Raw genomic sequence first — 25,393 nt, 5'->3', positions numbered from 1 at the left:
GCGCCCCTATCGTGACCGTGTTGTATAATAATTGATTGTATATAGTCCGGATGGAATAAATCGGGGGGAACCCCCACAAATACATAAATCTTCTCATTTAACGACCCTAAACATATAAATTGTTTATTGATCATAATAAAATTATTTCGATAAAGGGTTAATTCATAAATTTAACAAACTTAATTAATGATTTTTATAAAATAAAAGATTTCGTGCATATTTTTGTTTTATCGCTTCATTTAAGCTTAAATCGTCAAGGATAATCTTCAATTTCGCGTTATCTATTCATTATGGTCCAGGTTAATTGCTTGGTAAGTGTTTAGATCGATTCAGTCTATAAAGAACCATACCAAGAATATTATATGCTGCAAAAATGGTGATAAAACAGGTAAATATTGATTTATTTCAACCTTTTTGTGTAAATACAGGAATATTTTAGCTTTTTTCTTAATTAATTAACAGCCTTTTATATTTTTAATGTTTTTACATGGTAATTTCCTTTGTTGAAACTTTATCTGCAACAAAATATCAAATTACTAATCAAAGTTAAATCGTTTTTTTTTATGTTAGAGTAAAAACGAATCAAATAAAACGAATAAAATGAATAAAAGAAATAGAAAAAGTTTGACACAAACCAGAATGTGGAAATAAATATTTGAAACGTGCTTTTCACTCTTTAGTTAAGTGGCTCTTATAAAATAAATAGAATCCGGTTAAACACACTCGTTATCCAAAGTGCTTTGTTGATTTTCCGCTCAACAAATAACTTGAGAATTAGGTCATAAATCAATTAATAATAAAGTAATAAAATTAAAAAAGAAATGTGTTGAAACGTCAAAAATGACACTTTTATAATTTAAAGTAAACTACTTTATCGACTTTGGATATTTGGCTGCGGTTAATTAAATTATTTCTTTTTCTAAATAGGATGATATTGATGATGTCCAAAAACGAGCGTCTTGGAGTAACCCCATTGAATTTGTTTTATCTTGCTGGACGTACGCAGTGGGATTAGGGAACGTCTGGAGATTTCCTTATCTTTGTTATAGAAACGGCGGAGGTAAATAACTCGTTTTAAAGTTGTAAAAACAATGAATCATTAGAATTAAACGGATTAAAAACGCATTAAAATTATTTGGTTATTAATTATTAATTAACAAACAAACGGCGGTTTTCCATTTAATTGCGAATATTGTCGGCGCGTCTATTAATATTTATTTAATTCTTTCTGTTTGGGTACAATATGTTCCGGGTAAATTTATTTATACTAGGCTAGTAACAGCGATGAATTACCGACGAAACGAAATAAACAGCATCGGTACTGAATATTTATTTAAAATCGCCCAAAATCAATAGTCTAGTTTAAACGTAATTTAGTTTTATTCCCTTTTAATTGAATTCTCATTGATTATTTTAAACCTCGACTAATGAGGTGTAATTAGTATTTTTATTCAAAGATTATGTGTTTTTAGGTAATAATTTCGTGAATGGTGACGTCATTAGTCTTCTAACTTTGGGTGTGAAAGCTCGGGTTCGAAACGGTGGACTGTTAATCATTGTGAATGTTGATTTATAGTTACCGATACCGAAAAGGGGGTCGCTTCTATACACGGGAAGTTAGCCTAATTGCCAATTAAACAATTCCGTAAAGTTTCTCTCTTCGCGATTCAAATATAAACTTTTAGGGCGAGTTCTTATTTTAAGAATAAGCTATTTTTTTTTAATTAACAATAAAACTTTTTAAACTAAACATAATTTTGAAGTTAATCTTGTTTTTGAAGGATACGTTCTAAAATAATTGTGAAGTTGGTAACAATTAGCAAGATTGATATGAAATTGTGTCAAAGTGACGTATACATTTTTGTTAAAGCTTTAGTTCTATAAAATATACAGGGTGTTCCGGTGACTCGGGGCATAAAATTAACCTCATATACTAGAGCAAAAATGATGACGATTCGTGAAAAAAAATTATTATAAAAGTCTATTATAAATGGCCAAGATATGGGCCATCAAAGTTCAGAAATTTTAACACATTTTTCTAAATATTTTCAATACCATTTATGATAGAGCGTTGAAATTTGGTACAGGGTAAACAAATATCAAGCAAAATTATTAAACTAATTTTCACTTTGATTGGGCGGCGACAACCATGCCATATAGGCTGTCCCTAAAATTTGTTTGCTCAGAACTTTTTTGTTCGCACGTAACCCTACATTTGTTTTTGTACTTTTTAATAGAAAATTTATTTTAGAAACTTTTATCACTCTTTGAAAATTTTGATAACATTGACCGTTTCCGAGTTATACGCAAAAATGTTAAGCTTTGATTTCAATCGTAACAAACAAAAAAAGGAAACATATTCCGTAAGATCTGAGTTGGCGATGACCATTGAAAAACGAACTGAGCTAATAACCATTATTTGCATAAATTTCTAAGTGCAGATTTAGTTAAATCCAGCGTTAATTTATTTTAGTTGAATAAAAGAATGTAATTTCCAAAACGATAAATTTAATTTTCACGATAACAACAAACAAGAACATAACAAAAATTCTAACAAAAATATTAACAAGAACAATAAAATTATAAACAAATAGTAATAAATAAAAAAGAAGAAAAAAATACTAAAGCAGATGTTCAAAAACACTGCCTGATATCGCCGCGCCGTCTTAAATTAAAGCGCACTCTGCGGAGACCATTGATCTCAGTTCGAAGTTGATCAAATGAATCAACAATTCGCAACCTCAGTTGATCAACTGAAGTTATTTCAACGCAGTAAACTAGCGATTTAACGCGTCGCCATAAATAAAAATCTACAGGTGTCAGATCCGGCGATCGGGGGGCCAACTTATGGGTGCACCTACTCTTCGTTCAATCCACCGTCCCGGAAAACGTTCCCTCAGAAATTCTTGGACAGCCTGTGTGTTATGCGCAGGAGCACCATCATGCATATACCACATTGCTTGCCTTGTGTTTAAAAGAACATCATCTCAAAAATGATCTAATTTCTCTAAATGTCGCCTGTATGTATGTCCATCCAGCCTAGATGGTAAGAAAACGGGTCCCATAATTATATCGCCCACAATGCCAGCCCAAACGTTATGAGAAAATCTCCATTGTGATTTCCAAGTTTTCTTAAATCTTGGATTTTCGTCTGCCCAACTATGTAAATTTCTCAAAGTGATGATTCCATCTTTAGGAAAAGTGGATTCATCTGTAAAAAGTACTTTTTCTAAAAACTGATCATCAATTTGGATTTTGTGCTGCATTATTTGGCAATATGCCAAATGCGCACACTGGCCAATTGTCCACTGCGACTGCAATATGCATTGACATTGTCCTAATGTCAAAATCATGTCAGTTTGTTCACTAAATGTGTAACTCTCCATTTTGAACACTTAAAATTAATAACTAACTAACAGAACTAACGTTTGTGTTTAAACGACATAAGCAAGTTGACAGCAAGTTGTTTTTTTTAATTGCCATGGCCAACCTTGACTTTTTCGAAGACTTCGTTTTTTTAGTGTTACCATTGAAATTGAAGCTTAATATTTTCGCGTATAACTCGAAAACAGTCAATGTTATCAAAATTTTCAAAGAGTGATAAAAGTTTCTAAAATAAATTTTCTATTAAAAAGTACAAAAATAAATGTAGGGTTACGAGCGAACAAAAAAGTTCTGAGCAAACAAATTTTAGGGACAGCCTGTATAGCATGGTTGCCGCCGCCCGATCAAAGTCAAAATTGGTTCAATGATTTTGCTTGATATTTGTTTACCCTCCACCAACTTTCAACGCTCTACCATAAATGGTATTGAAAATATTTAGAAAAATGTGTTAAAATTTCTGAACTTTGATGGCCCATATCTTGGCCATTTGAAGACTTTTATAATAATTTTTTTTCACGAATCGTCATCATTTTTGCTCTACTATATGAGGTTAATTTTATGCCCCGAGTCACCGGAACACCCTGTATACAACAATCATGTATTGAGAAAAATACGAAAATATGAAAATTTGATGAATGGACCTTGTTACAAAAAAATTTTTAGAACAAAACTTGTACCAAATTTTATTCTTAACAAGATTGCTCTCTTGCACTTTTGCTCTTAGGTGCGGCAGTATCAAAAAAATACGAAGATATGAAAATTTAATGAATTTTTGCGCAAATTATTAAAGGTAACACTCGAGAATCGGAGCATATTAAAAAAGAACTTCTAGGACAGAACTTATAGCAAATTTTATTCTTAACAATCTTGCTCTGTTGCACTTTTGCTTTTATATGTATCAATATCAAGAAAAATACTAAAATATTAATGGTATCACTCAGAAATCGGAGCATATTATAAAAAAACTTTTAAAATAGAAGAATATTGCTGTCTCATGCGTCATTATCGAGAAAAATTTATTTCGGGTTTATCTGTACAGGGTGTCCCAATTTCGATGTCCGCATAGGCCATCTCCGAAACTAAAAGAGATAGAAAAAAAGTAGCTTACATGTCATGATCTCGTTTTTCGAGAAAATGCTAATGCCGAAAACTGCGAACAGCTATCGTCTTTTGTTTTCGCTCTATCGGCAAAAACTGAAAATTTTGCAAAAACGACAATCGCGAATATCTCACTTATTATCAAAGATGGAGTATTATAAATAAAACATTATATGGGCAACTTTTTACGAAGAATTCAGTGGCGTAGGTAGAATTTTTTTCCCATCTTTTATTTTCGAGATTTTAGACGTAACTTTATTTTTTTAAGTGGAAACCACAGTTGGCTATGACTTAAAATAATTTGTTATTTTCTTCTGATAACAAATATACAGGGTGCCCATTATGTACGGAATATAGTATATATCTTGGTAGGTATCAACTTTATAAAAAAACATTTTATACAAAAGTTGTTTAATATTTTATTTGCCATAATAAGACAGCATTCAATTGTTTTTATTTCAGAAAACAAATGAGCAACGAATAACACTTGAAGTGTACCCTTTCGTTAGGCTCATTTGATAGAGATATTTTCTCTTTACGATGACGTAAAATTTTAGTACCCTTATATCAGAAAATGTTTGAAACAAATGTAATAATTGTTTATTAAGAAAATTTAACTAATAACATTAATCTAGATATCCGAGTCGTCAAGTACCTCGAATTATTGGAGATGTACACTAATTTTTCGTTTATTTGTTTTATTTTGTATGTAAATTTAATTTACAGTAATAATTCGAGGTACTTGACGATCTCGGATATCTAGATTAATGTTATTAATTAATTTTTATTAATAAACAATTTTTCCATTTTTCTCAAAAATTTTCTGACGTAAAAGGATACAAAAATTTTACGCCATCGTAAAGAGAAAAATAATCTCTATCAAATGAGCCTAAAGAAAGAATACATTGCTATTTAAAAAAAATTAAGTATTATTTTTTACTCATTTGTTTTCTGAATTAAAAACAATTGACTGCAGTCTTATTATGGCAAATAAAATATTAAACAAGTTTTGTATAAAATGTTTTTCTATAAAGTTGATACCTACAAAGATATATACTATATTCCATACATAATGGGCACCCTGTATATAGTTTGTGGGGTATATTTCTTATAGTTATTGAATAATTAACAAAAATTCATTTTGTTCCATCTAAATCTAATGTATGTATTTAAAAGCTAATGTTGCTATGGTGATAACCATACATACTATGATTGAATATAATGTATCATTTTTTTTTGTTCTTTCTAAAACTATTGTTATGTATTTAGAACTTAATGTTATGGTGATAACCATACCATGAGGGAAAGCATTGTTTCCAATTATTGCCAAAGTTTGTAGCAAGGACAGTAGAATCTAACAGGACTGCTATAACCATTGTATTTTTGTAGTCGACTACGGGTTGGTTGCCCGCAATCTACGTCACATTATTTACCACGCCTGGTAACTGTCTGTGTTTTTAGAGGTTATATGATAGACATTAATACGTCTAAAAACATAAAATTTCAAAACTAATATGAATACGTCTAGGATATAACCTCTAAAAACACACAGCAAACGCATAGACCATAACAACAGCTGGGCGTGGAAAATGGTGTGATGTAGTTTGCGGGTAGGTTGTCACAACAATGGTTGTAGCAGTCCTATTAGATTCTACTGTCCTTGAGCTTGTAGTAGTATTTAAAAATTCACTAACAACTCTGGCATTATGTGCTGGTGCTCCGACATACTGAAAATATATCATTTGAGACATATTTAGTGGCAAATTGTCGACCAAAGGCTCAATGTGCTGCCTTAATATATTGAGGTATTTCCCTGAGTTTAAGTTTTTATGGTAGATACTATATGCCAAAATTCTATTATCTAAAAGGACACACCATACATTGAACCCCAATCTTCTTTGAACACTCAGAGACTTCATCGGTCCAGATAACATTTTGAACAAACAGCAGCTTATTTAATTTTTCTAAATATCATCTACAAAATTCTAATCTTCGATTGACATCTCCGGCACGTAAATAATGAGTTAGCCCCGCTTTGTATGGTTTATACTTATTTCTCTATCATATTCGGGAGCAGCGGCTTTTGGGTCAGACGTCTTGTTGCAATTTCTCTTGCAGGTCATTTTGGTATGTTTTTGTATGTGGTTTGGGGAAGGACCAAATATCTATTAAATTTTTTGCTAACCGGCTGAAGGCTCTTACAACGAGCAAAGACCAGAAAGAAGACAACCGCACGTCTTCTTTCTGGATATCTTGTGAAATAAAATTCCGCGGCTAACGTCGCATTTTTATCTGACAATATATAGCATTCCATCATATTACATTTTTCATAATTTTCAAAATTCATTGTAAAGTTTTATTCAGTTTTTTTATACTTTGACATTTAACATGCTGGTGCATCGTACCCAAGGTTTATATATTAAAGGTTGTCTAATTTCCTATGCTGCAATACTTTGATTTTAGTTTGTGGGCGAGGGGCAAGAGCAGGAGTGTTTCGTGACGTAAGCGATCACGGATTGCGCACGCAACCTCATGGCCATATGGTGTTCCATGCATTTGTTTAATTTGAATTGCTTGGCGGTATTATTTTCCACATGTGACGTAATGCGCAGTATGGTTGCGTACGAACCTAGACAACCTTTTATACAGGGTGTCACACAAAAAACGCCCCAAGCTGTAACTCTGTTATTTACATTCCGATTTTCATGGCCTAGGTATCAAATGAAATGGTTTTATAAATACTATGATTCATGCTGCAAATAATTTTTTCCAACGCCATCTTCAATTTTAAGCGATTATTAACTTTTGTTTTTCAAATTGCTGCGTATATTTTTCTTCACGTCATTGGATAGAGATTGTTCTTCTGAATCCATTGATGTACAATACATCCATTTTGAATGTAAGTTTAGCAGAGAAAAGACACCTGTAGTCACACAAGAATGCCGCAAGCTGTAATTCTGTCATTTATATTCCGATTTTCATAAGCGAGGTATCAAATGGAAAGGTTTGCTGAATACTATGATTCATGCTAGAAATAAACTTTTTCCAACGCCATCTTGAATTTAAAGCGAGTATCAACTTTTGATTTTCAAATTGCTCGGTATGTTTTTCTTCATGTTATTGGATAGAGTTTTTTTTTCTGAATCCATGAATGTACAATACATCAACATTAATTATAATTGTAGTAGAGAAAAACATTAAAATAGTTTCCGAACATTCTCTGAAAGTCACTTGTGGTATACTGTAGTGTGCCATGGGAAAAAATAAAAAAAAACAACTTATAAGTATCATTTACAACTGCTTCGGGCATTGAAATAACATTTAATGACTGTTATCAGGTTTGCCCGTTATTTTTTTCTATGGCACACTAGAGACAATGTTCGGAAAATGTTTTAATCGTTTTTCTCTGCTAAAATTACAATTAATGTTAATCTATTGTATATCAATAGGTTCAGAAAAAAAATCTCTATCCAATAACGTGATGAAAAACATACCGAGCAATTTGAAAATCAAAAGTTGTTAATCGCTTGAAATTGAAGATGGCGTTGGAAAAAGTTTATTTGTAGCATGAATCATAGTATTCATCAAACCATTTCATTTGATAGCTGGGTCATGAAAATTGGAAGGTAAATGACAGAGTTACAGCTTGCGGCGTTCTTGTATGGCAACCTTTATATACAGGTGTCTTTTCTCTGCTAAAATTATATTCAAAATGGATGTATTGTACATCAGTGGATTCAGAAAAACAATCTCTATCCAATGACGTAAAGAAAAATATATAGAGCAATTTGTAAAGCAAAAATTAATAATCGCTTAAAATTGAAGATGGCCTTGGAAAAAATTTATTTGTGGCATGAATCATGGTATTCATGAAACCATTTCATTTGATACCCCGCTCATGAAAACCGGAATGTAAATGACAGAGTTATAGCTTGGGGCGTTTTTTGTGTGACACCCTGTATATAAACCTTTGTAGCGTACAAAAAAAATTAATAATCAAAAACTCAAAACAAAACGCCACGAGAAACAAGGTGCCGGCAATCTCAGTAGAGAAGGGGTGGATTTCTTTTTTTTTTTATATAGGGCGCCAGTGGATCTACGATAGTATTCCTTGTCTCAATGCCAATCACAACAGGACCCACTCTGAAGTGAAAGTGAATGACGAAAATCAAAGAAAACAAAACGGATAATAATAATAATAATAATACTCTATTAAAAGAATTTAAAAAAATAAAGTAACTTTTCGTGCAAGTAAAAAAAAAATAAATAAATCAATTATAATAATAATCATTCAAAAACTATAAGAAACAAAAATTTAATTTAACCAAAGTTTACTCGAGTTAACTGTGATCTTACAAAATCAAAAAAAGTAAGAAAATGAACTAAAAATAAACTAAACCAAATAATAATAAATAACCAATTATTTCAGGTAAGTATAAAAATATCAAATATAATTCTAGGTAAGTAACAATAAAATGTTCTATTTTTTTTTATATATTTTTTCCCTTTTTTTTTATCTCAAACTTTATTATATTAAATTATATATTTAATTCAATATTTTTCTCAAAATATATATAGCGTTCATATATTTGAAAAACACGCTTTTTTTGTTTGTTAACAGGTTACGAAAAAGACGACTCGACGAATGTTCCGAGAACGAGAAAATTAAGTAATCTGACCTTGAAAATTCTGCACACGCTGAAAATTTTACTTTCCCGATGATAATTCTTTATCCGGAAAAGTCATACGATCTTGGGAACGACGGTTTTTAACGATGTTCGCCTTTTGGATTGACGGACCGAAATCGACAGGTCGTAGACGGAAAAATTTAGACCAAAAATAAATGTCCAATACAAGAAGCTAAAAAAAACGTAAAAAAAAAACTATAACCGACGAAACAATGAGAAAAAGAATTAACGTTATTCTTACCGTCTCGCTTCACGCACGAAAATTTATTAGAAGCACGCGTAAAAACGCAAAACGTGGTTTGAAAAATCCTCCCAAAGGAGTACCGACGAAAATTTGCAAAAACCAACAAGAATTAATCGTCGAAAAAAATTCACTATGAGACCCACAATCCCAAAATAACTTTGGAGGGCACTACTAAACCCTTAATTTGGTCTCAACGTAAAAAAAAAACGCACGCGGATGTTAATAAAATTTAAACCTTCGTCGCTAGCTCAACGCTTCAACCAATTCTCCAAAATCTCTACGTTTTCAAGAACGGCCCGCCGCGTCAAACCCGTTCCGCCAAAAAACCACGATCCGAAAATTTAAGAAAATTTAACCCCTCATCTATATGTAACCCTTCAAACATATTCAAAATAAATAACTTTTTTCCAAAAAAAATAATTCGCGTTTTCAAATTATTTCAAATAAAACCGTTACACCTTGCATCGTACCAGCACATAATGCCAGAGTTGTTATCGAATTTTTTTTATGTTCCATCATAGTATGTATGGTTATCACCATAGCAACATTAGCTTTTAAATACATACATTAGATTTAGATGGAACAAAACGAATTTTTGTTAATTATTTAATAACTATAAGAAATATACCTGATCAACAAACTATATATATTTGTTATCAGAAGAAAATAACAAATTATTTTAAGCCATTGCCACCTATGGTTTCCATTTAAAAAAATAAAGTTACGTCTAAAATTTCGAAAATAAAAGATGGGAAAAAAATTCTACCTACGCCACTGAATTCTTCGTAAAAAGTTGCCCATATAATGTTTTATTTATAATACTCCATCTTTGATAATAAGTGAGATATTCGCGATTGTCGTTTTTGCAAAATTTTCAGTTTTTGCCGATAGGGTGAAAACAAAAGACGATAGCTGTTCGGAGTTTTCCGAACAACGGAGATAGCCTATGCGGACATCGAAATTGGGTACGTCTTCCTCCGATTAAAATATTCCTAATTCTTATTCATCGTTATTGTTTAATAAATCGATTATTATTGTTATCCCCCAGGAGTATTTCTCATCACTTACATCGTTATGCTCTTCTTAATGGGAATGCCGATATTCCTCTTGGAGTTGGTGGTGGGTCAATATTCCGGTTTGGGTCCTGATCAAGCCTTTAGTAGGTTAGCGCCCATTTTCAGTGGTCTCGGTTATTGTTGCCTTACGGTTATCGTGCTAATAACCATTTACTACATGGTCATAATAGCATGGACGGTTTTTTATTTCTTCGCATCGTTCACGAAAGAATTAGGATTTGGATCTTGCATGAATCATTTTAACTCGATAGGTAAGCGCAAATAAAATTAATTATTTATCTGAATTTCTATTGTTGTTTAGGTTGTTTTAGCGCAACAGAAGACGGAAAATGCGATAACGTCTCAACTTATTTTAACTTTACGTGCACGCCAATTTCAAAAATATGTCAAAATCACGGTTTATCCGATTTTAAAAATAGAACTTTTTGTCTTGATAAAGAAGGCAATCCAATTCACATCGGTAACGTTATTAATCGGACGTTGGCGACGTACGAATATTTTAATGAATACGTTTTGGGGCGTAGCGAAGATATATCTTGGAGTAATTTTGGAAATTTACGCTGGCAATTATTACTTTGTTTGCTTTTAAGTTGGATTGTGTGTTATTTATGCGTAATAAGGGGTGTACGAACCTCGGGAAAAGCAGTTTATTTTACAACGCTTTTTCCGTATGTTGTGTTAACAGCTTTGGTTGTGCAAGGCGTATTACTTGATGGAGCCGTCGATGGGATTTTACTTTTTATTACGCCGCGTTGGGAAAAATTATATGACGCCGAAGTTTGGGGTATGGCGGCATCACAAACATTTTATTCTTTCGGAATCTCTTGCGGATCCCTCGTTACGTTATCATCGTATAACAATTTTAAAAATAATTGTATACGAGATACATTAATTGTAACAGCGGCGAATACTTTTACGGCGATTTACGCGGGAATCGCAATATTTTCAATGATAGGTTTTTTAGCGAAACAAATGGATTTACCAATTGATCAAGTAGCAACAGACGGACCTGGTTTAGCTTTTGTTGCTTACCCCGAAGCAATCCTCCATTTACCAGCATCAACATTTTGGGCAATCGTTTTCTTTTTTATGTTGTTCGTTTTGGGTTTGGGGTCTCAATTCGCGGGGGTCGAAGCTGTTAATACGGCGTTATTGGATAAATGGCCGTGGTTGAGGAAGCATCAATGGAAGGTTACGATGATGATCTGTTTCGTTTGTTTCGTCATGGCCATTCCGATGTGTTTCGAGGGTGGGATTTATTTGTTTACTTTAATGGAATGGAACACGGCTTCTTGGGCGATTATGTTGATTGGTTTGGCGGAAGTTGTTGCGGTAGCTTATTGCCATGGGGCGAAAAAGTTTCTGGAAAATATGGCTAAAATGAAAATGAAACTTTCATTGATCCCGTATTGGTTTTGGTGGATCTGTTTCGTTTTAATAACACCGTTAGCTTTAATTGTAAGAATAAATAAAAATTTACACCAAAAAATAACTCATTATTTATTTAGGGTGTTTTTGTGTTCCAAATGGTGACTTATTCGCCGGCGACTTATGATGATTATGTTTTTCCAGTTTGGGCCGACGTTTTAGGGGTTTTAATCGGGGTAACGACGTTAGTTCCAATGCCTATTTTTGGAATTTATACGATTTATCAAAGGAAATACGTACGATTATTATTAATACGATATTTTTATTTCAATTTATTTATTTATTTACTTTTAGAGGGGAAAAGAATTGTTTAAGCCGACCAATTTGTGGGTTTCTCAACTGGAAAGGCAGGAAAATTTAGATACAAATCTTGATCATGAACGTTATTAAAAGAAAAATGTAGAAACATTTTTAGTTGTAGTTATACATTTTATAATTAATTAAAAATGAAAAATTAGATAAAAATAAGAAAATATGAAAAATTGAAGAATTTGCTTTTTCAAGTTATTAAAGGTAACGCTCGAGAATTGGAGCGTATTACAAAAAAACTTTTAGAATAAAACTTGTAGCAAATTTTATTCTTAACAATATTGCTCTCTTGCACTTTTGCTCTTAGATGCGTCAATATCGAGAGAAATACGAAAATGTGGAAATTTAATGCATTTGTTGCTCTTTGATATACAGGCTGTCTCACGTAACTGGTTCGTTAGAACTTTTTTAGGTTCCACTATGCGTAGAGGTTTGAAATTTTGGTAGCATGGGTTGTTCATTCTAAACTTTCAATCTGAAATACACTGTTGGAAATAATTCACGAGCACACCCTATATAATCTGAACGCGTGAAAAAAAATCCATAATATTTGCAGAGCACAAAGGTTTACTGTAGACGAGTTTATTCAGGGAGTTTTGAGTTGTTCCGTCGCGGCATTGTTAACTGAGCCGCCCTTCCGAGTGGAACATTCCGTCGCTATGGAGACCGAAGTGGGTGGAAAATACCGGTCGTTTTTAGTGTGGTGTAGGGACCACATTGTTATCGTACTCTGTGCGCAATGGATGGGCGATCGCGTTACTTAAGCGAGTTTGAGCGAGGAATGTTTGTGGGTATGTACATTGAGGGTGTATCGTTCTGTGAAATTGCACGTTGTCTGGAGCGGTCGTTATCGGCAGTGCAACGGGCATGGCGAGAATGGTCTGAGATAGGACATAGGTACCTCAAGCGCGTTCCCAGCTCACGAGGATCGCGCTCTTGTGCTCAGTGCTTTAGCGTCGTGTGTGTCCTCATCAAGGCAACTTGAAGCTGTTTGGCCACCGGCATGGGAAGGCGCACTCACTACATGAACTGTACGGCGGCATTTGTTAGATAGTGAACTGCGCGCGCGTCGTGCGATACAGAGGATTCCAGTAACACCCGAGCACCGCAGCATACGTCACGAGTGGGTCGACGCTAGGCATTAGTTGGTTATCGAGTAAAGGGACATTTTGTTTTCCGACGAATCAAGATTCGAATTGAGCACCGGTGATGCGCGAATTTTAGTTCGTCGGAGCCGTGGTGATCGTCTACTCGAGCAGTGTGTGCAAGAACGCCCTATCCACCGACAACCGAGCATTATGGTATGGGGTGCGATTACATATGGTGGACGTATACGTCTGCTGCATGTATAGCAGACCATGACGGGTCAACGATACGTAGATGAGGTGCTACGGTCTGTTGTGCTTTCCTACGTTCGGCGGCTCCCAGGTCTGCTATACATGCACGACAACGTACGACAGCACATCGGGCGTGTTGTACAGACCTTTGTGGAAGAGCACCGTATACGAATGCTCCATGGCTAGCTCGGTTTCCGCATCTGAATCCGATCAAACATGTTTGGGAAATGACTGGTCGGAGACTTCTACGTTATCCGGCTTCCTCGTCTAACGTTGAGGAGCTATGGAGGTTAGTTGAGGTGGTATGGTTGGCCATCCCTCTTGCTACAATACAGCGACTTATAGACTCCATGCCACGTCGTGTAGCGATGGTACGCGAAGCTCACGGGGGATACTCTCGCTATTCATGTTTCTCCTCCCAGCAGAGTTGTGCCGCTCTCCATGTGAGAGTAAGTTACACTACTTTTGTACTACTTCCATACCAAATTTTATTGCGCTAGATACACGCGTTCAGATTATACAGGGTGTGCTCGTGAATTATTTCCAACAGTGTATTTTCAAGATGGCCACCACTTCCGGTCTACCGGAAGTAGACCACAACTTCGTTATTTTAAATGGAATGCTATAGTTTTTATTACACCTTTCAATTATACATAAAAAAATATGTTGACTTTGATAAAAGTTGTTGGTACCTACCATTTTTAGTTTTCGAGTTATTTTGATTTTAAGCTTTTTTTGGCAAATTTCACCATGCTCTTTAAAAGCCTATATCTCAGTTAACGTTCATTAAAAAAAACCTCTAAATTGGCACGATTACTCTGCAGATGTTGCCAAATAGATTGTCATTTCTTGTATCAGAGTATCTTATACAGGGTGGTCAAAAATTGAATTACCGTTTCTCCATATTCAATAGCTAGAAAGTCGAAAATTTTAAATGGAACACCCCGTATTTTTTTACCCTATCAGAAAGGGAATTTAATTCTCTACAAATTATCTATAAACATTCCTATACCTATTTATTGTAGTTTTCCTGAATCCGATCAAACATGTTTGGGAAATGACTGGTCGGAGACTTCTACGTTATCCGGCTTCCTCGGCTAACGTTGAGGAGCTATGGAGGTTAGTTGAGGTGGCATGGTTGGCCATCCCTCTTGCTACATACAGCGACTTATAGACTCCATGCCACGTCGTGTAGCGATGGTACGCGAAGCTCACGGGGGATACTCTCGCTATTGATGTTTCTCCTCCCAGCAGAGTTGTGCCGCTCTCCATGTGAGAGTAAGTTACACTACTTTTGTACTACTTCCATACCAAATTTTATTGCGCTAGATACACGCGTTCAGATTATACAGGGTGTGCTCGTGAATTATTTCCAACAGTGTATTTTCAAGATGGCCACCACTTCCGGTCTATCGGAAGTAGACCACAACTTCATTATTTTAAATGGAATGCTATAGTTTTTATTACACCTTTCAATTATACATAAAAAAATATGTTGAATATGTTGAGAATATGTTGAGAATATGTTGTTTAAGCTTTTTTTGGCAAATTTCACCATGGTCTTTAAAAGCCTATATCTCAGTTAACGTTCATTAAAAAAAACCTCTAAATTGGCACGATTACTCTTCAGATGTTGCCAAATAGATTGTCATTTCTTGTATCAGAGTATCTTATACAGGGTGGTCAAAAATTGAATTACTAAAATTAGCTAGAAAGTCGAAAATTTTAAATGGAACACCCCATATTTTTTTACCCTATCAGAAAGGGAATTTAATTCTCTACAAATTATCTATAAACATTCCTATACCTATTTATTGTAGTTTTCCTGATATTGGGACATTAATCAAAGCATGCATGGAATGCGGGAAAACGTTTGATTTTTTTATTAGAAGGCAATGGAATTTTGACAGTTTTTGGTCCATATTTGTGTTATTGTTGTTGTTACTTACTTTTGATCACGAGTGAAAGTCATTGTATATCATGGCAAATTATTCCAACGCCGATATTTTAAATTTGTTTTATATTCATGGCAATGGCCTCCACGATCTCCAGATTTAACACCATTGGATTTTTATCTGTGGGGTCACTTAAAAAATCAAGTGTACAATTCACCGATCAACACACGACAAGAGTTGCGTGATAGAGTGATGCGTGCACTACGTACTATTGATGGCGACCAACTTCTACGGGCCACAACCTTAGAAGTCGAAAGAAGAGTTGAAAAATGTTTAATGGTTTTATAATTTTAAGTTTTTGTTGTTTTATATGTTATTCATTCTAATTTCTGTTATTAAATTGTTGTTTTTCATTGTTTCATTTATTCGTTTTTCTGTTGGTTACTTTTGGTAAATAAAAGCGAGCAAACTAAAAGTTATTCAACCATAGTTAATTGTAGAAATAATACCAATAATAATTTAAATAAATTAAACGATGAACTGTCAAAATGTCTTGGCCTGCTAACAAAAACACAAACGGGCTTTGGGATTCTATGTCTGATTTTGATTAATTTTCCAATATCAGGGAAACTACAATAAATAGGTATAGGAATGTTTATAGATAATTTGTAGAGAATTAAATTCCCTTTCTGATAGGGTAAAGAAATATGGGGTGTTCCGTTTAAAATTTTCGACTTTCTCGCAATTGAATATTGAGAAACGATAATTCAATTTTTGACCACCCTGTATAAGATTCTCTGATACAACAAATGACAATCTATTTGGCAGCATCTGTAGAGTAGTCGTGCCAATGCAGAGCTTTTTTGAATGATCGTTAGCTGATTTTTTTACGTATAATTGAAAGGTGTAATAAAAACTATAGCATTCCATTTAAAATAACGAAGTTGTGGTCTACTTCCGGTAGACCGGAAGGGGTGGCCATCTTGAAAATATTTTAGATCGAAAGTTTAGCCCATGCTACCAACATTTCAAACCACTACGAATAGTGGAACCTTAAAAAGTTCCAACGAACCAGTTACGTGAGACACCCTGTATTACTTCTTTTTATAAAATTTATTTCATAAAATAAAAAGTCACATTTCAAATGAAGGATGGTTACGGGATTTGAAATGAAGACGTTAATAAAGAGACCAAAACGTCTGTAACTGAAAATTAATAGGTTCACATGCCGGAGGATTTCCCCGCGGACTTCACGCCCTAAATGAGATCCTAACTTGATAAGACAAGGGTTAGATTAGGTTGATATAAGTCTGAGCGTGTCACAGGATTCTAATTAGTTTCGAATTTCTCACAACAAAAATATCCGGATTTAATCTAAACCTTAATTTTTAAGATACAAACATCGATAGTTAATGGTTGTAGATCAGAGGGTAAGTGTACCGTAAAAAGGTGAAACTTGTGGTTTCCAATCGAGCACACTCACCCTTAACCTCATCCACCGAACACCCCCACTACTACTTGGATGGATTTTCTACAGAGACAACAGATAACGGGATCTTTGAACCAAGGGATGGGGATTACTTCATCGATCAACAAAGCGAGTGGGAAGAGTCCCGAGTGAAAATAATCGAACGAGGAGGGATTTAGGGACCCATTGGTCGTTGTCGATTCGCGGTTGATTACAGGGAAAACCGTCCCCAAATGGTAATTTAAATTAATTAGAGGAGAGCCGAACGTAATTTAACGTTGTCGGGGATTAGTTTTTATTTATTTTTTTTAACAAATAAAACACAAAATGTGTTACATAGAAAGATTGAAGTAAATTGTAATTTTGAACTAAAATGTTTTCAACCAAATTCAATAGAATTATTCATCCACATAGAAGTACTTTATACAAATTACAAATTGGGTATCGTTTGACCATATATTTGTTAGTTTATTAGTAAAATACCAATTAACACATTAACGGGGGGTTAAAACGAACGCGGGGATTTCGATAATTCGTACTGTATTTATTCGGGTTCAATTTAACCGAACGGTATCAATTTTTGTTTTGCGAATTAACCGTATTAATACACATTCGCGTGCAAATCGAAATTATCGGAATTATTTCGAGGATTTAATAAAAAGGATCTCTTCTTGGTCGTTCTCCTGGCAATTGTCCAACGGACGCGGTGCGCATTGTTCGTTTGTAAGCACGTAATCTCGGCCGGACAACCAGTTATTTATTAACGCCTTCTGTCCTGACCAGGTCGACACTAAATTATCCGAATTCCGGATATAGAGAGGATCTTTTATTCTCACGAATTATTTTATTTCATTGTACGGACGGATTTTGCGGTTTCAAGTTTGAATGCGGATGTTGACGGTTTGGCTTTAGTCGAAATACTTAATTAGAATTAATGCGATACAGACTCGGATCGAGTTAATTATTTAACTCCGATGGTCGAACACGTGTTACCCGCGTTGCTATCTACGTTACACGTAATAGTTTTGATATATTATCATTGCACGCCGTTCAGTAATTGACAAGATAACAGATATTCACGGTGGAGGATCTATAATTTAACTACATCTGGTTTATTTGAATTATATACTTCCTATTTATTTATTAAGCTTTATGTTTACCACTTTAAAGTTCAGCGATTTTTAATTATTCGTTAGATTCTCGCGAATCGGAGCATGTTACAAAGAAACTTTTAAAATAAAATAATTGTTTTATTGTTAGGTTGCATTGCGTTGGATTCGATTGGGTTGGGGTGGGTTTTAGAACAAAAGTCGGATCACCAACCGTTGGAGGTGGAGGTAAAGGGGGTGGGCGACAGAAGGCGAGCGGAACTGGGTAGCAAGTTCATCAGGACAGATTGGTCGGAAGAAGGGGTAGCATTCTACAGGGGAAACCTAGACACTTGGCAATAGAGGATACAAGAGATCAACGGGTTGGAAGAGCTTACCCAGGTAGTGCGGGAGGCAACACTGAAAAGGGAGTGTGTACGTAGGGGGGACAAAGTGGGGAGGAACGACTGGTATGATAGCGAGTGCAAGAAGGCGAAGAGGGAGGCGAGAAGGTGGTTGAGGCTGTGGAGACGGGGGAAGATAGGGGTGAATAGATATAGGGAAGCCAGGAGAGAATACAGAGAGTTATGCAGTAGAAAGAAAACAGAATTGAGGGAAAAGGAGGCGGCAGAGATTAGGGGGATAACAAGGGAAGGGGAGGTCTGGAGGTATCTGAAAAAAGGAAAGAAGGGTAGGGAGACGATAACCAGCGAAATACACATGACAGAATGGAAGAGTTACTTTATGGGATTATTGGGAGGGGTTGAAACGAGGCTAACGGGGTTGGGAGGATATGAGGGAGATGGGGGAGAGGAGATAGCAGAAGAGGAGATGGAGGCGGTGCTTAGGAGATTGAAGAAGGGAAAGGCGCCAGGTGTACACGAAGATACTGCTGGGAAGATTGGAGGAGGAGATGGAGTTGGGGGGAATTTTGCCGGATGGGCAGGCAGGCTTTCGGAAGGGAAGGGGAGCAATCGACAACGTGTATGTGTTGAAGCATTTGGCAGATAGAGAGCTGGATAAGAAGGGAGGGAAATTGTACGCCCTGTTTATAGATTTGAAGGCGGCTTTTGATAAGGTGGATAGGGGGAAGTTGTGGGAGGAGATGGGGAGGAGGGGGATAACGGAACACCTAATTGCGAGAGTGAAGGAAATATACATGGAGACGATGGCTAGGATAAAAGTGGGAGATAAGCTGAGCGACGTGTTCTGGATGACGAAGGGACTGAGGCAGGGATGTCTGCTGAGCCCAAGTCTGTTTGCACTGTATACGGCGGACCTGGAGGAAAGATTGGGGAAGGGGCAGATGGGAGGATTGGTGGTGGGAAGTAGAAAGGTGCATATGTTAGTATACGCGGATGACATCGTGGTCATGGCGGGAGAAGCGGTGGAGATGAAGGAGATGATAAAGACATTGGAAAGATATTTTAGGGGGAAGGGGCTGACAGTAAATGTGGGGAAGACAAGGATGATGAAGTTTTGTAAGGGTGGGAGAAAAAGAACAGAAAACTGGAGATGGAAGGATTACTTGGGGTATGTGTTTAGGGAGGATAACAGGGAGGGGTCGCATGTGATAGCTATGGCAAAAAGGCGAATAAGGTGATGGGACAAGTATGGGGTTGGGGGAAGAGAGTCTTTGGAAGGAATGTGGCAGCGAGGAAGATTATGTTTGAAGGTCTGGTTAGCAGTGTGATGATGTATGGGGCAGAGGTATGGGGATGGAGGGAGCAGGGACCGCTGGAGAACGTGCAGGGTAGATATTGGAGACGGGTGCTTGGGGTGGCGAGAGAAACACCGGGGTATATAGTGAGGGAAGAGGTAAAGTTGGATAGGGTCAGGGTGGAGGCGGGCAGGAGGGCAGTGAAATATGAAGAAAGAATAGAAGGGAGGCCAAGCTGCGGGATCCTGGGGGAGTGTTGGAGGGAAATTAGAGAGGGAAAAGTCAGATATGGGAAAGGACACAGAAACAACTATTATAGACGAGCGGGCTACTCGGTAACGGAGATAAATAGTAGACGAATGGTGGGTAGAGAGATGTGGAGGGAGTTGAGAGACAGGGACCGAGATGTGCAGAGACAGGAAAGAAAGACACAAATAAAAGAGGGAAGGTATAACGAAAGATACAGGAACATAATTACGGAGGGGCTGCCTAGGTACTTGTTATTGGAAAGAGATGAGGAAGGGAAAAAGTTGGTGGCTAGGTTCCGTTGTGGAAACGAGGAGAGAGCCAAGAAATACTGGATGGCCGATGAGGAGAGGTGGTGTAGGCTGTGCAGGGAGGAATGGGAAACGTTAGAACACATGCTGAATGGGTGCAGTGAGTTGAAGGAGGAGGAGATGGACTGAAGGCAGATCTTAGGAGAGGGGGAGAGGGGAAACGATGGATGAGAATGGTGATGGGGGTGAGGAGACAAAGGGATGGGTGAGGGGATGATTGGGCCGAGGAGATGAGGGCGTGGAAATGGAGGAAGAGGGTAGAGAGTGAAAGTAATATTTGAATAATGTAAAGAATTGTAAACAATTACTGTATACAATAAACTCTTAATAAATAGAACAAAAGTTGTAGCAAATATTTTTGGTACAACACTTTTCCTCTTACATGCGTCAATATTGAGTAAATTGTGAAAATATGACGAATATATTACTCCTTCAAGTTATTAATAGTAACATTGGGGAATCGGAACATGTTATAAAAAAATTTTAGAACAAATCTTATTGTTAACAATAACTTTCTTGCACTTTTGCTCTGACATGCGTCAATATTGAGTAGAATGCGAAAATGTTATGAATTTATAGCGCCACGTTTTGTATTTACTACCAACCTAAAACATCATTCTATTTATTATTACTAGATGTCAGTACTGACATTAAATTCCCTACATTAATGTTGATAGAAAAATTTGTCAATCCATATAAAGTTTCACTTTCCAAGATCGTTGTTGAAAGGATAAAATAAAAAAAAAGCAATCTATCAACGTTGGATATCGAACGATGGCTTCATTGAATTCAGAGGGGTTGGTTGCTATATACGTAATAAACAGGAGGACGAGGAGACTTCCGGTGGGGCTGGTTTCGACGGGAACGTGTCGGAGAGTTCTTTTTTTTGATGTATTGTCGAGGTCGCGGCATTCAGGGCTTTATCGGCGTGCCGAGCTTTCATAACTCGGCAGACTGATAATTTTAAGATGAAAGCTTGGCGATTTTTTCACCAAAGCGGCAGCTCATTAGAGCTAATGGTATGAAACCTTTTTGTAAACCTTTTTAAAAATCTATCGCAAAATTATAATAAACAACGATCGTATTAAAAGGGATAAAATAAACTGTTTGTTCCCGGCAATTTTAGAAGATTAATTCGTCGGCAAAACAGAAAAACTCAATTCCGCCTAATGGCGCGGCGCATGGAGAACAGAGATACTACATCCTTTTCGGGGCTGGTTACAAAGTTACCGGCGCCGTACCCGGATTGCTCTGGAAACGCGTGTCCCAATTCGGTTTTACGTCCCGATTCTAGACCATATCGGGCCGGATTTTACAGCGACTCGTGCAATTTTAATGGATTCCCTTTTTCGACTATCCCACCCTGGATTAGTCACCCCCAAATCCATCCATAGAATGCCCCCTGTCTTTATTACCGTTAATTTTACGGCCGTGGGCTTTTTATGGCGCAACGATATTTTTACAAAAAAAAAAAATTTCACCGCCGATAAACCTCGAATAACTCCAATTCAAAACGGTTTTTGTATTTAAAACGTTGTCCGCGAACGCATTTAGTTTAGTTTTCCGTCCGGAATTTTATTTACACCAACTTTTCAACGCGTTAATTGAACAATTACAGGCACAGTTCCCAGCTTGTGGGCAAATTACTATCCAACCGAACCGATTTAAATACAAACCGCCACAAACATTTTAACGTATACATTTATTTTTTCAGATTTTTCCAACTCATTACAAAATTTATTTTTTACGGGGTATTTATAAACACATCCGATATATTCCAATTATATTTGCTATTAATATTTTTTCAATTTCCTTAATTAACTAATGTTGTTTAACCCTTTGTGTCCCAAGAAGTCAAACATTTTGAAACTTTGTGACAGAATCAGACAGAATTAAAACGCTATCAAAATACACTCAGTAAAGGCGTTTGGAATAAAATCTTAGCAAAATATGCAATCCCCCTATTTTCGCATAGTCTAAGTGTCAAAAAAGATGCTAATTCAAAAATTCCTGGAAACCGTGTTTATTGAAATTAAGAAATAAAACTTATTTTAAATTGAAGCTTGAAGCTTTCTGTTTAAATCGATGTATAACAATCGATGGGTTGAATTAAAAAAATATTGAGAAAGAGTATTGAGTTAAAACTTACATTTTCGAATAACCTAAAAATGTTAAAAAGATGCTAATTTAAAAATTCCTGTAAGCCGTATTTATTGAAATTAAGGAATGAAACTTATTTTAAATTAAAGCTTAAAGCTTTCTCTTTCAAATGATGTATAATAATTGTTGGGTTGGATTGGAAAAGTATAGATAAAAAAAAAGTTGAAATAAAACTTACATTTTCGTATAACCTAAGAGTGTCAAAAAAGATGCTATTTTAAAAATTCCTGGAAGCCGTATTTATTGAAATTGAGGAATGAAACTTATTTTAAATTAAAGCTCAAAGCTTTCTTTTTAAAATGATGTATAATAATTGTTGGGTTGGATTGGAAAAATATTGACAAAAAACATGTTGAAATAAAACTTACATTTTCGTATAACCTAAGAGTGTCAAAAAAGATGCTATTTTAAAAATTCCTGGAAGCTGTATTTATTGAAGTTAATTAATGAAACTTTTTTTAAATTAAAGCTCAAAGTTTTCTCTTGAAAATGATGTATAATAATTGTTGGATTGGATTGGAAATATATAGAGAAAAAAAATTTTGAAACAAAACTTACATTTTCGAATAACCTAAAAATGTTAAAAAAATGCTAATTTAAAAATTCCTGTAAGCCGTATTTATTGAAATTAAGGAATGAAACTTATTTTAAATTAAAGCTCAAAGCTTTCTTTTTAAAATGATGTATAATAATTGTTAGGTTGGATTGGAAAAATATTGACAAAAAACATGTTGAAATAAAACTTACACTTTCGTATAACCTAAGAGTGTCAAAAAAGATGCTATTTTAAAAATTCCTGGAAGCTGTATATATTGAAATTAAGGAATGAAACTTTTTTTAAATTAAAGCTCAAAGTTTTCTCTTGAAAATGATGTATAATAATTGTTGGGATGGATTGGAAAAATATAGAGAAAAAAAATTTTGAAACAAAACTTACATTTTCGCATAACCTAAAAGTGTCAAAAAAGATGCTAATTTAAAAATTCCTGGAAGCCGTATTTATTGAAATTAAGGAATGAAACTTATTTTAAATTAAAGCTCAAAACTTTCTCTTGAAAATGATGTATAATAATTGTTGGGTTGGATTAGAAAAATATAGAGAAAAAAAATTTTGAAATAAAACTTACATTTTCGTATAACCTAAGAGTGTCAAAAAAGATGCTATTTTAAAAATTCCTGGAAGCTGTATTTATTGAAGTTAAGGAATGAAACTTTTTTTAAATTAAAGCTCAAAGTTTTCTCTTTAAAATGATGTATAATAATTGTTGGGTTGGATTGGAAAAATATTGACAAAAAACATGTTGAAATAACACTTACATTTTCGTATAACCTAAGAGTGTCAAAAAAGATGCTATTTTAAAAATTCCTGGAAGCCGTATTTATTGAAATTGAGGAATGAAACTTATTTTAAATTAAAGCTCAAAGCTTTCTTTTTAAAATGATGTATAATAATTGTTGGGTTCGATTGGAAAAATATTGACAAAAAACATGTTGAAATAAAACTTACATTTTCGTATAACCTAAGAGTGTCAAAAAAGATGCTATTTTAAAAATTTCTTGAAGCTGTATTTATTGAAGTTAAGGAATGAAACTTTTTTTAAATTAAAGCTCAAAGTTTTCTCTTTAAAATGATGTATAATATGTATATATATAATGATTTTAAAAAAATGTTGAAACAAAACTTACATTTTCGTATAACCTAAAAGTGTCAAAAAAGATGCTAATTTAAAAATTCCTGGAAGCTGTATTTATTGAAATTAAGGAATGAAACTTATTTTAAATTAAAGCTCAAAGCTTTCTCTTTAAAATGATGTATAATAATTGTTGGGTTGGATTGGAAAAATATACAGAAAAAAAATTTTGAAACAAAACTTACATTTTCGAATAACCTAAAAATGTTAAAAAGATGCTAATTTAAAAATTTCTGTAAGCCGTATTTATTGAAATTAAGGAATGAAACTTATTTTAAATTAAAGCTCAAAGCTTTCTCTTTAAAATGATGTATAATAATTGTTGGGTTGGATTGGAAAAATATAGAGAAAAAAAATTTTGAAACAAAACTTACATTTTCGAATAACCTAAAAGTGTCAAAAAAGATGCTAATTTAAAAATTCCTGTAAGCCGTATTTATTGAAATTAAGAAATGAAACTTATTTTAAATTAAAGCTCAAAGCTTTCTCTTTAAAATGATGTATAATAATTGTTGGGTTGGATTGGAAAAGTATAGAGAAAAAAAAAGTTTAAATAAAACTTATATTTTCGTATAACCTAAGAGTGTCAAAAAAGTAGCTATTTTAAAAATTCCTGGAAGCCGTATTTATTGAAGTTAAGGAATGAAACTTATTTTAAATTAAAGCTCAAAGTTTTCTCTTTAAAATGATGTATAATAATTGTTGGGTTGAATTGGAAAAATATTAAGAAAAAAAATGTTGAAACAACACTTACATTTAAAAGAGTCAAAAAAAATGCTAATTTAAAAATTCTTAGAAACCATGATTAAAAAATGAGACTTATTTTAAATTTAAGCTTTTTAAAATGATCTGTAATAATCACACCTAATAACCATTTATCAAAGAAATACCTTCTTGAACAACAAAATTCAACAGCACCACTTTTCACTAAACTTCTAACCTCACATCTGGATGAATAAGTTTAAAGTGTACCTAAAATCCTACAGTGCGGATTGCGACGTTTTTTATACAGATTATTTCTTGTATACACTTGTATAGTAGAAAGTACAGACAGCTCTAAATGCGCCGAATAGATAACTACAGTTTAAAATGAGTGTTTAAAATTACCGGTACTTTAAAGTACCGTCGGAACACAAAGGGTTAAAATCAAAAACACTGTAATACAAAAAGATAGCAGGATCAGCGCAAGAGTAAGAAAGAGACTGGGCAAAAACTGTGAAAACTGAAAATAGACTAAAAAGGCAAGGAAGGTTTAAAAATAGAATGAACAAAGACTGAAGAGGTAAAATAAGCTGTGCAGAAATGTGAGA

The 25,393-nt window shown here is 34.6% G+C and overlaps 1 protein-coding gene and 1 long non-coding RNA gene across 3 annotated transcripts; one reads left to right on the top strand and one right to left on the bottom strand.

The window, feature by feature from the left end:
* Positions 1 to 150: 150 nt before the first annotated feature.
* LOC139429245 (uncharacterized) lies at positions 151 to 831 on the bottom strand. 2 transcript variants are annotated; one of them, XR_011639910.1, is made up of 3 exons: positions 636 to 831; positions 411 to 515; positions 151 to 334 (listed from the first exon to the last, which is right to left on the bottom strand). It is a non-coding gene; the product is annotated as an uncharacterized lncRNA (long non-coding RNA). The 2 variants fall into 2 exon arrangements; XR_011639909.1 differs by lacking the exon at positions 151 to 334 and having other exon boundaries at positions 375 to 515.
* On the top strand, positions 345 to 12,382 carry LOC111421690 (sodium- and chloride-dependent glycine transporter 2-like). Its single transcript, XM_023054867.2, has 6 exons — positions 345 to 388; positions 928 to 1,060; positions 10,463 to 10,741; positions 10,792 to 11,948; positions 11,999 to 12,154; positions 12,213 to 12,382. Exons 1-6 carry the CDS (start codon positions 374 to 376, stop codon positions 12,306 to 12,308), a joined length of 1,836 nt encoding a protein of 611 aa, XP_022910635.2. The 5' UTR covers positions 345 to 373; the 3' UTR covers positions 12,309 to 12,382.
* Positions 12,383 to 25,393: the final 13,011 nt, after the last annotated feature.

The sequence above is a fragment of the Onthophagus taurus genome, chromosome 3 (assembly GCF_036711975.1).
Source record: "Onthophagus taurus isolate NC chromosome 3, IU_Otau_3.0, whole genome shotgun sequence".
Classification (NCBI taxonomy): Eukaryota; Metazoa; Arthropoda; class Insecta; order Coleoptera; family Scarabaeidae; genus Onthophagus; species Onthophagus taurus.
This window is presented reverse-complemented; position numbering and strand designations above follow the sequence as displayed.

What these genes read in the sequence shown, in the direction of transcription:
- LOC111421690 (XM_023054867.2), top strand. An exon ending in TTGTTATAGAAACGGCGGAG is followed by an intron (nt 1,061 to 10,462) that starts GTAAATAACTCG and finishes GTTATCCCCCAG; the next exon opens with GAGTATTTCTCATCACTTAC. An exon ending in CGATTTATCAAAGGAAATAC is followed by an intron (nt 12,155 to 12,212) that starts GTACGATTATTA and finishes ATTTACTTTTAG; the next exon opens with AGGGGAAAAGAATTGTTTAA.